This window comes from Guillardia theta (genome assembly GCF_000315625.1).
Source record: "Guillardia theta CCMP2712 unplaced genomic scaffold GUITHscaffold_1, whole genome shotgun sequence".
NCBI classification, from domain to species: domain Eukaryota; class Cryptophyceae; order Pyrenomonadales; family Geminigeraceae; genus Guillardia; species Guillardia theta.
Genome location: NW_005434673.1, coordinates 1,346,818 through 1,361,111, shown reverse-complemented (window position 1 = coordinate 1,361,111; position 14,294 = coordinate 1,346,818). Strand labels below are relative to the sequence as shown.

Genomic DNA, 14,294 nt, shown 5'->3' with positions numbered 1-14,294 from the left:
GCCCCTCTACTTCCTCCTCCCCGCCGCACCTCCTTCCCTGCCCCTGCTTGATATCCTCCTCCCTCCCTTCCTCTTCTCCCTTCCTCTCGTCTCCTCCCTTCCTCCTCCTCCCCTCCCGTTTCCTGCCTTCTTCCTTCTTCCCTCCCTCCCTCTCCCCTCCCTCCCATCCATCCTTCCTTTTAATCTTCTTGGTCCTCGTTCTCGTCCTCTCTTGCTTGTTACTCTGCTAAATTCCTTGCTATCTTCACTTGGCCCTTTGCTTTCCCTCTCGTTCCTCCTTGCCCTCCCTCCCTGCCCTCTCCCTCCTTCATTCCTCGTTCTCCTACGAGCTCCAACCTCCCCTTCCCTCCTCCGAATGTCATCCAAACTTCCTCCGTCTCTCACTCGCTCCCCATGACGTTTCACTTCAGCACGGGCGAACGATCGAGTGGACATATGCAGACAACACAATAGAAGAGGAGCGACTTCCGGTCAACTCCTGCTCCTCGTCCTCCTTTATCTGCTTCCCCCCCTTCCTCCCCACCATCCACCGGCCCCTCCTTCCCCTCCCCTCCCGCTCAACTGACACTACTCTAATGCCACGTCTCCTGCTCTACATCCTCGCTCCCCTCATCCTCCTTCCCCGATCTTCCTGCTATACGCCTGATCTCAACTTTGTGGCAGGCGCGCAAAAATTTCTACTGCATGGCGTTTAAGGTGCTGTTCCCTCCCTTCCCTTCCCTTCCCTGCCTACTATCTCCCTCCTCTCCCTCTTCTCCCTCCTCTCCCTCCCTCCCTCCCTCCCTCTCTCCCTCCCTCTCTCCCTCCCTCTCTCCCTCCCCCCCGTTTGCTCGCTCTCATCATCACGCAGGCTGCTGGCGGGATTCCTTTTGCCATCCTCCTCCTCCTGGTTCCGCGCACTTCTCTCGACGAGGCCTGACGTGTCGCAGGGAACGGCCTTGAGCATCGTCCTGTCTCTGAGGAAGACAAGGAAGCAGCAGACCATGTCCCCGTCTGACGTGAGAAAAAGAAAACGCGAAGAGAAGCGAAGGAGGAGGGAGAGGGGGGAGGGGAGTAAGGAGACTGAGATGTTGTTGGCAGGTTGTGAAGCTGCGGAAGAACAGAAAGAATCTGGAGCAGGTGACGATCAAGAACATCGAGGAGCTGCGGAAGAAATACGTTCGACATACGCTAGAGGAGGAAGAGTAGCGGAAGGGACCAACGATCAATGAGTGTATGAAAGCGGCTGGCTCGATCAGGCAGGAGAACCAACGAGACAGTGATTGCAGGAGCAAGAAAACACGGGGAAGAGACAGCGTTGAGATGATGAGGAGGAGGAGAAGGCGGAAGATGAGGAGGGGGACAACAAAGAAGACGGGGAAACAAGAAGGAGTTCTTTGATTTAATGCTATGACACATGGCTGGATGAACAAATTGCAACACTTGAGCTATACACTAGGATCACATCATGTACACGAATACCCGCCTTCTCCTCCTCCTCTCCTCCTCCTCAACCTGGTCCAGCCTTGCGCTGCTTCTTCCTCGACGAGACTTCGGACTGCGACAGGGGCACCCGGAGGAGGTCGAAGTTATCGCACAAGATTGACTTGGCAAACTCGTACGTTTCGCTCACTTCCTCCCACCGCACTGCCCCCGTGATCACTGCCTTGCCGGATGGGAACATCCCAATGAAGATCTCTCGATCCGACAGCGCCGCCTTCTGCCCGTTGGCTCCAACCACCGTAGGCTTGAACTTGACCTTGACTCCAGTGTAGCGCTACAGACAAAGTGAAACTTGGAAATCAGGGGAGAGGACGAGACAAGGGGGAGAGAGATGGACGAGGTGGAGGAGGAAGGAGAGGAGAGTTACAACAAGATGTAGATGTACCTGGTCTGGGTTGTAGGAAACCTCCTCCACACTCGCGCTGCTCTCCTGCACTTTGTGAAGCAGCTCAGTCAGCTTGTGCGGGTCCAATCCGTAACCAAGCGCTGCCATGCCCTACAGGATAACGGATGAGGTTTAGGAAAACAGTATCGTGATCGTCTTGAGATGAGGCTGAGGAGGAGAGGTAGGGGGAGAAGTAAGAATCTTACCGAGTCGAAGGAGCAGTTAATCATCACAATCTTGGGGAGAGGGAGCTTGTTGATGTCGATCTTCCCATCCAGCTTGACCCCAGCTGGGTCCTGGCCAGCCTTGACCTGGCGCTTCATGATGGAAGGCGATCGCTCAAAGATATCGTTGAGCGCGTGCGCGACGATCCTGACTGCCTCCATGCAGGACGTCTCGTCGTGACAGCCGGCGATCTGAAGGCGACCAGTAGAGAAAACTTTCACGCTGAGGTTGGGGGAGCTGGCGAGGGACAACCGTAGCTGGGCCTGATGCCTGCGGTCAAAGTCAGTTGCCACCGTCTCCCATCCTCTCATGCACGTACGCGAAGTGTCTCCTTGCGTCCTTCACTTGCCCTCGTTTCACCACCTTCGCTCCCTCAGGCGTCGACAGCTGGCAGGACAGCCCGACGATGCCGAAGCCCGAGTCCACGATCTTACACTGTTCCGCCAGCACTTGGAGGGAGATCTGACCCTCGTAGGGCGAAAACAGGTCGCACACAAACGTCATCGTCCTCACTTGCGGCGGTTCCGGTTGCGGCCGCGGCCCCTGCATGACGGGCTGCCGGGACTTGCCGTCTGCTCCTCGTTTGAGCGAGTAAGGCATCGCCTTGTACTCCTCCCTCCCCTGCCAGCCCCCAGCCATCATCCTGCTCGGCCCCTGGGCCTGCATGTTCATCCCCCCACTTATCCTCCCCATCGCATTTCCGTTTAGACCCTTGTCTGCGTTCATGGAGAAAGGCATGTAAACAGGGAAGGAGTGTGGCGAGCCCATGGCTTGAGACGCCGCCAGTTGCTGCCCAGCTGCGAAGGAGGAGAAGGAAGGATCAGAGCTCCCTTGTCCCAAGGAATTTCGCGACATGAACACGTTGGCTGAAGGAAGCATCATGGAAGGGAGAGGTTTGCTGTCCTGGAACGGCCCAGGGAGCAGTCCCGTGTTGTAGAACCGATTCATCTGCGACTGCTGCAGGAATCTTGAATCCAGCAGCATGTTGCTCATGTTTGCAGCCGCCTGCGTCGTCTGCGGAAAGAATAATTCATCTCTCTGAGGGCACTGCGACTGACATCCATTGTTCATGTGCATCAGCCCCGACAGACGGGCATCCAGACCCACGGGCCGGCCATTGTTGCTTGCGAGAGTATGTATGAGATTGCTCATCATCTCCCCACGCACAACTTGCTCGATGTCCGGTAGCCTGCGTTGACCTTCGACGCTTCCAAAACCCTCGGTCTTCCCAGCCATACTCGCGACGTCCGCAGAGTTGGTCAGCTGTCCCACCGCGATGCATCCTTGCCCTTGTAGGCCTTCTTCGATGGTAGAGATCTTGGGCAGCTGAGGTGGAGCTGCCGCAACTTGTACGTTGTCACTTCCCTTCACATCGTTGTTGGCAGCAGCCTTCGCTGCTTCTGAATTCTTGTCGGAAACCTCTTCCGATGCCTCGCTCTTGGTATCTGCCTTGGCCGATAAGGAAGCACCCGAGGAGTCCTGCGACGAGTCATCCTCATCCTCGTTCAGCGAGCTGCTGTCTTGCGATTGTGTAGGTGGCACCATTGCCGCCTGACTCTGCCACTCCAATCTTTGATTCTCGCCCATTTCCTTCCACAAGCGTCTAAGTTCCTTGTACACAGCTTCATCGGGCACTCCATCTCCTCCAGCAGTGGCCTTGAGCTTCGACCGCAGGTGATCCTGGATCGCGAGAGCAAACAGCGCAAAGCCATCCACGAGAGCTGAGGACTTGCTCTGCGAGTCTCCGCTCTCCGAGGACCCTGCGCTAGTAGAGGCCTTGGATGGGGAAGTTGACTTCTGGTGAACCGCCACATCCCTTCCTTGTTTGCCAACCAGGGCTGCCGCTCGTCTTCTAGAAGAACCGCCCATCGTTGAGCTGCGCTGTTATTAAAGCGCTTGACTTATCGATCTAACAAGTTGATGTAATTGCCTCAGATCTGGCAAGGTAGAAACCGATGTATGTCGTCATGTAGCAGTGCTCAACACCACCCATTCACTGCCGATACGTTTTGTCCAATGGTAATGTTTAACGATGAATTGCAAATGAAGGATGTCTGGGTAAACCAGGTGTCAGAGAAGTTTTGTATGAAAGTGCAACATGATCCTTTTCCTTCCTCCATCAACATCCCCAAACGCGAACTCTCTTCTCTCATGCAGGATCTCGTACTGGAAGCCCTCCTTACATGTGCAGTAACGAGCACCGCAGCATCTGTCTAAAAAGATACACAAGACTATGGAAGTTCTTTATCATACACACAAGTCTGATCCTAACCAACAGTTCGCTCCCTTTCTACTTGGCCGAGTATTTTTGTTTGTGACTACTTTCATCTCACAACAATATGGGAAACGAGCGTAAGGGGCAGAAACAGACAGGAATCACGAAATGGGACGATGGAAGATGGGAAAACAATGAACCTCTTCATCAAGCACGCGGCTGTACACCTCTCCAATTTGTCACTCCTTCCTCATGGGAACGTTTTTTAGATGGATTACAATCAATCGTAATGTATCATGTGGAAATGATGAATGATGTTGGTGCAAACACGAACACTACATCACACAATCACTTCGCACTTGTCAGCATGCCCAAGTGACGCGACCCTGCATAAATGAACTACACGACCGCTAGCGCGCCATGGGCGGGTGGGTCGGAAGATCAGTACAGGGGAAAAACATGGGGGTGGTATGCACAGAACCGGTCCTTTCAGCCGGATCAAGCATGGTACTCAATAACGACTGGATAGTGGGGTGGGTACAGCCCCCAATGGGGTGCATGTCTGAATCGAGGGTGGGGCCTTCTATACTGGTAATGATGGTACTACGGAGGGTGGGTAAATTGAGGTAAAGAAGTAGGGTGGGGGTCATGACGTGTCTCTATCTGGGGTGGGGTGTGCAGGGGCAAGAATTAAAGGGTGGGACTTAAGTGTTGAAAGGGGAGAAAAAGGTTTGGTGGGGGTACTTATGTACCGGTCCTTTAGATGAATTACTTGAGAATTGGTGTTTTTCCGGGGGGTGCTGGAGACCAAGGGATGAATTTGCCAGAGGTATGTGTGAAGAGGGAAGAAAATATAAGTGTGACAATAGTATTCAGGGGGATATATTTCCCCAAGGGCTCCAACAGGACACTAGAAACCCATAATAGATTTTACTGGGGTTGTCAAACTGAGGGTGGGTATTTTGTCAGTAAGCAGGGGTGTGTGTGGGAGGTGGTGGTAACACGATGGATGTGTAAAAGAACGAGCGAACAGAAACGAAATGGCTAGGGTAGGGGGTACTAGATGAGTTTGAAGAAGGGGGGGTGTACAAAAATTGATCAGATTCAAGGGTTCCAGTACAACCCTACCTATGTAGAGATGATATATTTTGGGTATTTTAACGGGTACATTGAAAACAAAGTGAGATTTGGAAGGGTGACATCTCAAACATCTACCAAATATGGGGTAGTGGGTAGTGGAAACTTCTTTTCGAGGGGTAGGTGGAGGGCGGGGGGGCCAAAATTCTTCTGGAAGGTTTGGGAGTAGTCGCGCGACAGTAGGGGGATGAAATAAAATCAATTTAGACATTTTATGTGGTCATAGGAACTCGTAGGAAGAGTATCACAATGCTACCAAAGAGACCCTCAGTCCAATCACAGGGGTATTAGGAACAGGGAATATAGGGGTTGGGGTGATATGAACGCACAAGTTCATGGTCAGCCAGAGGTGGGTGGGTTATAGGACCTAAAAGTAAACTATTAGCCTCCTAGGACCTTCAAGTACGTATCGGGATGCGAGTCCGAGTACGCATAGGAAGCACCGGTGTATCTGAAAGGTCAAACGAGGGTGGGTCGTAGTATCTCAAAAAGGAACCCTGAGCAACTACCCTGGGGGACTCCACCCCCCACCCCTTGATTAGCATCCAAATACCCCCAAATTACTGACTTTTTCAATCCTTCTTGCTCCTCCCACCCTGCCATCATGATATTGTGAACCTTGTCCGAGTCCACCCCTCCCGTAGAGGGCTCTTTGAGGGGTCCCATTCCAGATGCGCCGAGACGTTCTGTGTCTTATAAATAAAACAATTTAGAAGTGTTTCTGTTGAAAATGAATCTTTTCAAGGGATTAGTTTAGTACCAGCCTTTTTTAAAAAACTTGCCCCACCTCTCGCCCCTTCTACACTCCTCTCGATTATTCGAGACAGGTCGTCTCCGCCCTTATGCTGACTTGGTCGGCTGTTTTCCGAAGTTGTCGCGGCGTCTGGGAACTTCTAGAGCCCTCCCCTGGTGTAACCAGCGCGGGCCGTCCGTGACTTGCATGACCGTCAAGGTCGATCGGTAGAAAAGTTTCGTCAGGACGCCGGCGGTGACTCATCAGTGACGTGGTGGACAGTGATGGCACGGTCCGACAGACCGCCCGCCGGCGCGGCTGAGCGCCGGCCGCCCGGGTGGCCCGGCCGGGGCCCGGGCCTGCCGGCGTGACTGATGGGCCCGCCGCAGACCGGGCCGTCACAGTGGCCCGCGGCACGCCGCCGTCCACTCCGACTCGGCTGTCCTAGAACTCCTGGCAGCCTTCATATAAGGGGGTCGCTTCGGGAGGTCCACGTGAGACCACTTGGAGGGTATCTGCTGGATTTGTAAGCGAGGAAATCCAGGGAGGGCGGATAGCGGGGAGGGAGCACCTGGAGAGGTGATGAAGGAGAAGAAGGAGAAGCCATGTGGTAGTGTTTGCTGCATGATTAGTCTGGGATAGAGTGTCGGCGGTTGCTGGAAGATTGATCTGAGACGGCTGAGGAGCGTGTATGAGAGGCAGAGATCATGATGGGAGCACGGAAGGAAGCAGCTTAGTCCTCATGTGAGTAAGAGAGCTAGTAGGAGCATCCGTCTACGCGAGGAGCGGTGGAGTCAGAGCGGCGATGGCAAGACAATGAGGACGTCTTTTTGCTTGTGTCTGCACACAGGAGGAAACAGAAGTTGGCTGACGGGAGGAGACCAACGCTGAGCGTCTTACAGGTAAGGGACATGATGGTGCGATGGAGAGGATCAAACATGGCAGAAGCCTTGCGGCCAGGACTGGCTGTCAAGCATCTTGACCTCGAGAGTCACGTTGCGTTCTCTCTGGTAGCCGAGTCAGTGTGGGTGTGTCCGGTATGGTGCCGTCCGACCTTCTCTTGTGCTCGCCCAGCCTCCTCATCCTTCACTGTGCTGTCACTGCCACGTCCTCGGGGGGACCGTTGAGTCTGCACAGTGAAAGTCAACAGGGGGAAGTTGATGACTTGCCGCTGATCAGCTGGAGCAGAGACTCATCGGCAGGTGCTGGATAACTGCGTGATCAGGCGAAAGAACCAAAGATTGGACATCCGGAGACTTGTCTACGGTAGCCTACGGTCATGGCGGCAGATCCCGAGGGCGCAGTGTACAGTCAGTTCCAGGGCCGTACCCGGGTAGTTCCACTCCCGTGCCGTGGGTAGCAGTGTGGAAGTGTAGCTGAATCAGGAGCCAGGCCGGTGTAGCACTGTAGTATGGCAGAGTGACCTTAGCAGGGGCCTTGCACTACTTCTAGACAGAAACTAGACAGGACAAATATGAAGCTGTACAGACGCTCTTGCCAGAGATGGCTGCCGCAAGGTAGAAAGCGCGACGGACTGAGAGACGAGTCGCAAGCATAAGCACGACCACTCTCCGCCTTGCTCGCGGTTGGAGCAACGGCAGTAGCGGCGAGTCAGCTTGCGATGACGCGAGGAGAGGAGCTTCCAGGCAGCTCCTACCGCCGACCCGTCGGCATGCCTCGTGCCACCCCCCGAAGCTTTACGGTATGCAGACGTCTAGAGCGAATGCTCAAGGCAGGTCCGCTGGATCGCACATAGAGGTAAAGTGATGTGATGTCGAGTCTGCTAGCGATGCTAGATCAGCGCCCTTCTAGCTGAAGAGGCTGATCCTTATATAGGCTAAGGGAAGCACTAGGGGTAGTGCTCCTTGCTGGAGGAAGCAGTGGTCCTCTGCTTGGAAGTTGACAACCTTTTCTCCCCAGGGGTACACTAGTCCTGCTACAAAGACCTCAAGAGGTGGTTCTTTTCAGCAGGTTCACACTGGAGTGGAGTATCCTTTGTAGCTCTGACAGCCCGGCGGCGCTCAGGAGCTGCGAGTAGGACCGGAAGTGAAGGAGTACATCGGAGATGGTAGCCATCGCTGCACTAGACCTCGAGGGCTTCAGAGGAGAGAACAGACTCTTGTAGCTCAGCTGATCCTTCTGCAGGCTGAGAGAAGGGCAAGGTATGGTGCTCCTTGCTGTACGGGAGGACTCCCCTGGCGCGTGCTCTCGCTTCTCACAAGCGTCTGCTCCTCTTCCTATCAGGATGAGGGAAGCCACCCGTACCCCCGAAGCTACACGGGCTGCAGACGTCTACCGTAGCAAGTGCTCAAGGCACCTCCGCTGGATCGCACACAAAGGTGAAGAGTAGAGATATCATAAACTTCACATGAGCATATGCTCCCGACTGGATAGTTCAACTCAATTAAACAACTCTGGGTGCTATCTGACTGGCACGAACCCAACAACCTCCCGGCGCCCACCTCCTGATCCTGCAAACCAGTCATCCTGCTACACAGCAACATCTTGTCCGCACCTGATCAGCTCCTCCCCTGCTTGTACCTGCTGCTCCCTCCCCCGCATTCTTTGCACCTCGATCTGACCCGCCCGTGCTCGCATATGCTGCCCCCCCCGCACTCCTTGCATATGGATCTGATCCGCCCGTGCTCGCATATGCTGCTGCCCCCGCATCCCTTGCATTGCGATCGCCGCCGCCCGTGCTCGCATATGCTGCTGCCCCCGCATCCCTTGCAGACCGATCTGACCCGCCCGTGCTCGCATATGCTCCCGCCCCCGCATCCCTTGCATGTTGATCTGATCCGCCCGTGCTCGCATATGCCGCTGCCCCCGCATCCCTTGCATTTTGACCTGATCCGCCCGTGCTCGCATATGCTGCCCCCCCCGCACTCCTTGCAGACCGATCTGACCCGCCCGTGCTCGCATATGCTGCTGCCCCCGCATCCCTTGCATTGCGATCGCCGCCGCCCGTGCTCGCATATGCCGCTGCCCCCGCATCCCTTGCATTGCGATCGCTGCTGCCCGTGCTCGCATATGCTGCTGCCCCCGCATTCCTTGCAGACCGATCTGATCCGCCCGTGCTCGCATATGCTTGCCCCCCCGCATCCCTTGCATTGCGATCTGATCCGCCCGTGCTCGCATATGCTGCCCCCCCCGCACTCCTTGCAGACCGATCTGACCCGCCCGTGCTCGCATATGCCACTGCCCCCGCATCCCTTGCAGACCGATCGCTGCCGTCCATGCTCGCAAGTACTTCCTCGTGTTGGCGATCTCTTCTTCGTTCCCTTTGCGTTCCTTTCTTCTCCTCCCTCCTCCCTCGCCTCGTCTGATCCCTCCAGCCTCCTCCTCTTGCTCGACCTGCTGCCGCCCGCAGCCGACATGTTTGTATTAGCGACGGCGATCATCCCCCTCATACCCAATACCAGCAAATACCCGGCGTACTGAGCCGGGCCTACTAGGCTACCTGATTCCGGTCGGACTCCGCGAGCGGACCCGGCCCTGAGCTGACTGCCATGATACCCACCCCCTCCCGAGTCCCCGAAAGCCAGTGCCACCCCAAAACTCGGAGCCTCGCCGGCCGCGAGGCAGCCGTGCCAGTCAGATAGCGCCGAGTTAACAAAAACTCTCATGTAAACCAAGACGACTTACGTGGCGCTGAGGCGGCCAATATAGCGTGTGGGACGAAGAGGGGGCTTTCCTAGCTTTCTTGCTAAGGTCCTCTCATGTCTGGATGCTTGGGTTTCACATCACGGCCTAGCATACAGTCTATCTCTCATGTGCTCCTCTGAGTCAATTCTGGTTTTGTGTGCACTGTCATTAAACTCGGTCTTGAGCAAAAACTGTCTTGTTACAACTAAGGTCGATGTGATATCTGCGTGACTTTGGACTAGTACAAGTCTAACAAACTTGTATTCCGTCGGTTATGAGCCTCGATTACATGCTCAATCATGTTGATCTTATGTTTGGTTAGTTGAATTGTTTACTGGAGTTTTTTCTTTCTTGGTATCAGTGTTTCGTTGCTGTCGAAAATTCATGCAATTCTATCAAGCCTTACACATCAAGTTCGGATGACTCCTCTCTTCAATCAGGCTCTCTCTCTAGCCGCAAGTTGTTTAGGCCTATCGCAGCCTCCTTCGAATTGAAAAAACAAGCCTTCCCCAGCCAGATTGGTCGGTCGAATATCTGACTCGAACTGTGGAAACACACGTGGAGCGGCTAGTATTCGATTCTTATTTTCTTGATCTTTGAGTAGGATCAAATGGCCGAACTCAGGGCCCAGGAGATCTGGCGGAAGTTTCATGTCCGATGATGGAGCTAGGCTGTGGCATCATGCATAACTGGAGCTACTTCTGGATCGGCGAACAAGGTACAACTGCACAACAATCTTCAAATGCCTTGAAACGGATGTTCCAATCTCGCGGCAGCAATCTCTGGTCACAAGTTCTTTACGGTTCAAAAATTTATCTTTTGGTCTTCAAATGCCGGCGGGCCGCCACACGCGCTCTCTCTCTCTCTCTCTCTCTCTCTCTCTCTCTCTCTCTGTTATCTGAAGTTCTCTCCTCAGACTCTCTTATCTTATCCTCCTTCTCTCGTCATTGCATCAGCTCGCCAGGCATCTGAAGAGTCTCCCTTATCTCTTTACTGCACATCTAATAGCCCTGCATGAAAATCTTCTTCAGAATGGACAATCTTTGAATGGTTATTGCCCGCTCAGCATAACTGTGAACTTGACGCAGACAATCTTATCGTATCTCGACTTGGAACTCTGCTGACATTCTCTTGTTTGTCGGACTTTCTGACGTCCGATGTAACGTACTGTCTCAGGAAACTAAGACGACTTACGTGGCGAGGCGGCCAATGTAGCGTGTGGGACGAAGAGGGGGCTTTCCTAGCTTTCTTGCTAAGGTCCTCTCATGTCTGGATGCTTGGGTTTCACATCACGGCCTAGCATACAGTCTATCTCTCATGTGCTCCTCTGAGTCAATTCTCAGTCTGGTTTTGTGTCACGCGGCACTGTCATTAAACTCGGTCTTGAGCAAAAACTGTCTTGTTACAACTAAGGTCGATGTGATATCTGCGTGACTTTGGACTAGTACAAGTCTAACAAACTTGTATTCCGTCACTGCGGCGGACTCATCTTTTGCTAGGGAAGCTTCAGTGCCGCCTGGCCGCCTGGAGTCGGACGGTCGGACTCCGAGGCTCGCGGAGGCTCGGATAAGCCTGGAAGCCACCCGTACTCGGAAGGCCCCGCTGTCCGTCACTGTCAGTCGTGTCACTGTACGGTCCGCAGGCTGGGTCACTGTGCCACAGTGCCGGGCCGGCCCGCCCGCCGCCGGGTGCCGCGCGCCTGAGCGCCGCGGGGAAGTGGGCTTCCCTCAGTGTAGTGACTAAAACTTTTATTACAGACCTTTATAACAACGACCCCTCTACCCTACCCCTGCGAATTATCCCACCCACCACTACCAAATAGAGGAATAAACAGTCTAAAGTACCCCTTTTATGTACAGATGGAGCATCCTGCGTGGGGTGGTGCTACACGGTCGTTCGCCATGGCGCGGGTACTAGCTATCGCTGCTCTCTCCTCCGTGGCTTCAGCCGCTGGCGTTGAGCTCCCTACATGCTCCTCGATGGCACTATCCTCCTCATTGTCATCTCCCCCGATGGCCTTCGCCGGGTTCTCTCCAGCCTTGGTCGGAGGGAAGGGTTCTACCCGCAGCTCCAGCTGTAAGATGAGTATGGAGACCACGAGCAGGAGGAATGTGCTGCTGGCTGCTGCTGTCACCACCGGCAGCTTCTTGTTGCACGCAGATCCTGCTGCGGCCAAGAAGGCAAGGAGCACCTTGGTGGCTCCTGATGGAACTGTAGAGACAATTGAGGAGAGGAAGGTACCAAACAGTGTAGGTTGGAGAGGTTCACGATGACTGGGGTGCAGGCAAGGATAGCGAAAGAGCGCGAGGAGATGGAGAAGAGGAGGCAAGAGCTCGACCAGAAGGCAAAGGCTTTCGAGGAGGAGAATGGCCCTGTGCAAGTGGAGATGGGATCTAACCTTCGTGGTGATTACTATGTGAGTGAATTTCTTCATCTGGTTCTCAAGCTCAAGGGCCTCTGGCAGTTTCCAACAGCTCGCAAGCGCTACCTTCCGAGGGTGAAGGGAGCTTATGACGGCCTCCAGGAGACCATTCAAACCATCCAGGAGGCATCCCCCGATTGGAAGACGGTGGAGCAGTTCGCCAAGGTAGCCCAAGTTCCTGCAGGAAGGAAAGGGTTGAAGAATACGCAGGGCCCAGCTGACGTGACAGGAGCGATGAAGCTCTATGTCTCAGCGCTGGGAGGAGGCGGTCTCTCCATCCAGTCCAAGTTCATGGAGGCGATGGGGAAGGCGGCTGACGAGTACGACCGTGACTACAAGGACTTCAAGCAGGTGGGATGGTGTGAAAAAGCCGACGTTTGCTCAGATGGCATGCAGGCAGTCAGCAAGAAGGACTCGTCCAAGGCAGTCAGCATCGCCAAGTCCATGCAGGCATGCGCTGGCGCTTGCCTCTCTCTCAACCCTGACCCTCTTGCTCATAGAGCGCACTGCTGGCCTACAGGTCTGCCGGCAAGCCCGCAGGTAAAGGAGGAGACAGGCGCGTGTAGAGATGCTCAAGGGAGGGACAGGTCTTGATTCCGATGACTGGGGTGTTGGAGCGATCCCGGAGTGCAAGAAGTGAAGTTTGCTCCTCTCCTCCGCCTCTCGTCTCATGTGCTTGCAGGGGTGTTGGCGTTGGCAAGATGAGCCAGTGTGCGGTAAGCTGAAGTCGGATGATGATGATGATGATGATGATGATGATGATGATGATGATGATGATGATAAGGAGGAGGAGGAGGAGGAGGAAGAGGAAGAGGAGGGAGGTTGTTGAAAAAGAAGGGAAAGAATGGGGGCAATATGGGAAGGGATGAGCAGGTTTGGAGGTGGATGAGGGGAAAGGCTGAGTTCTTGTCAGGTTGGCTCCAGCTTCAGCAACGCCAACCCGAACCTTTACAGCAGGAACTTGAAGAAGTGAGGGAGCAGATCTACGTTCCTCCGCCTCCCCCGCTGCTTTTCCCTTGAGAGAGAACAAAAGGCTCAAAAACTCGGAAGCCTTCAACTCATTTTGTTTGTTTTTGAACTTAAGATTGCTCACGGGGCTTACCAAGTGACTATCCTCCTCCTCCATCCTCCTGGTCTAGACCTTCATTCACTTCTCCTTTCCCCCCCCTCCCCTCCCTGCCCCCTTTCCCCGTCCTCTGCTCTAGAGTGAGCTCAAGAAGTCCAAGTGCTTCTCCTCTGCCGTTAGTCGCATTAGGGGCATCCTGCAATGATTGTCATCGGGCAGAAGCGATACATCGCCATGTTACCTCCTCCTCGGCCTGACCGCGTCCTGCGGGTCCGTCTGATGCAGCACCTTGAAGGATCCTGTCCCGATCTGTGTGCAGGATTTTACAAGAGGAAGCGACAGCGAGGAAGAGCGCAGGATAGTGGGAGAGCACAGGTAGCGATGTAGGTAGGAGGAACAAGCAAGTTGGTGGAGGAGCCGAGCAAGAGAAATGAGAGACAAAAAGGGGGGAAGAGGGAGGGGGAGGGAGGGAGAGGAATGGAGCGGAGGGAAGAGGAGAGAGGAGGGGAGAGGAGAGCCAAAGGGGAGAGGAGGGAGGAGGGAGGAGGGAGGAGGGAGGAGGGAGGAGGGAGGAGGGAGGAGGAGCTGAGAAGAACCTGGACGGGTGTCCCCATGATGATGCACTCGCTCACTCCGCTAATCTGATCCGATCGACCGTGGATGGCAGCGTCATAGAGGTGATCCACCGTCTGCTCCATGCTCAGAGGAGAGGCGGGAATGGAGAGGAGGAGAGGAGGGAGCGAGAAGGCAGGAAGAGCGAAGGGAGATCGAGAGGGGAGGGAGAAAGAGAGGAGGGAAGAGGCAGGGCGGGAAGGCAGAAGGAGGAGAAGGGAGGAGAGGGATGGCAACGGGAGGAGGGAGGAGGAGGATGGCAAACCTTCTCAAAGGACGCAAGCATCATCACTGACTCCTTCATCTTGGCTAACCCGAACCGTGTGATGCCCAGAACTTCTCCCTGCTAGGCCGTGAGGAGGAGGAGGAGGA

The 14,294-nt window shown here is 54.7% G+C and overlaps 5 protein-coding genes across 5 annotated transcripts in view; 2 read left to right on the top strand and 3 right to left on the bottom strand.

Annotated features, from left to right (window-relative positions):
- GUITHDRAFT_131710 (hypothetical protein) overlaps positions 1-1,188 on the top strand; it is a gene marked incomplete at both ends in the record, with an annotated part of 2,023 nt that extends 835 nt beyond the window's left edge. The window contains 5 exons of the mRNA XM_005842459.1: positions 411-470; positions 664-696; positions 851-889; positions 930-998; positions 1,081-1,188. Coding sequence (XP_005842516.1) covers positions 411-470; positions 664-696; positions 851-889; positions 930-998; positions 1,081-1,188 — 309 coding nt within the window. The remainder of the gene's footprint in view (positions 1-410; positions 471-663; positions 697-850; positions 890-929; positions 999-1,080) is intronic.
- Positions 1,189-1,366: 178 nt separating this feature from the next.
- Positions 1,367-3,961, bottom strand: GUITHDRAFT_160489 (hypothetical protein; the record flags this gene model as incomplete). The annotated part of the gene is made up of 4 exons (XM_005842458.1): positions 1,367-1,756; positions 1,868-1,978; positions 2,074-2,362; positions 2,412-3,961. The coding sequence occupies 4 exons, from the start codon at positions 3,959-3,961 to the stop codon at positions 1,490-1,492; spliced, it is 2,217 nt and encodes a 738-aa protein (XP_005842515.1). The 3' UTR covers positions 1,367-1,489.
- Positions 3,962-8,696: 4,735 nt separating this feature from the next.
- On the bottom strand, positions 8,697-9,554 carry GUITHDRAFT_62758 (hypothetical protein; the record flags this gene model as incomplete). Its single annotated transcript, XM_005842457.1, has 1 exon — positions 8,697-9,554. One exon carries the CDS (start codon positions 9,552-9,554, stop codon positions 8,697-8,699), a length of 858 nt encoding a protein of 285 aa, XP_005842514.1.
- A 2,154-nt stretch (positions 9,555-11,708) lies between these two features.
- GUITHDRAFT_149817 (hypothetical protein) lies at positions 11,709-12,868 on the top strand (the record flags this gene model as incomplete). The annotated part of the gene is made up of 7 exons (XM_005842456.1): positions 11,709-12,059; positions 12,107-12,238; positions 12,287-12,409; positions 12,455-12,595; positions 12,641-12,694; positions 12,745-12,784; positions 12,832-12,868. Coding segments are annotated over exons 1-7 (833 nt in total), but the record flags the coding sequence as incomplete, so codon positions are not given.
- A 679-nt stretch (positions 12,869-13,547) lies between these two features.
- GUITHDRAFT_156792 (hypothetical protein) overlaps positions 13,548-14,294 on the bottom strand; it is a gene marked incomplete at both ends in the record, with an annotated part of 10,659 nt that continues 9,912 nt past the window's right edge. The window contains 3 exons of the mRNA XM_005842455.1: positions 13,548-13,619; positions 13,907-13,999; positions 14,188-14,265. Of these exons, the coding sequence (XP_005842512.1) occupies positions 13,548-13,619; positions 13,907-13,999; positions 14,188-14,265 (243 nt within the window). The remainder of the gene's footprint in view (positions 13,620-13,906; positions 14,000-14,187; positions 14,266-14,294) is intronic.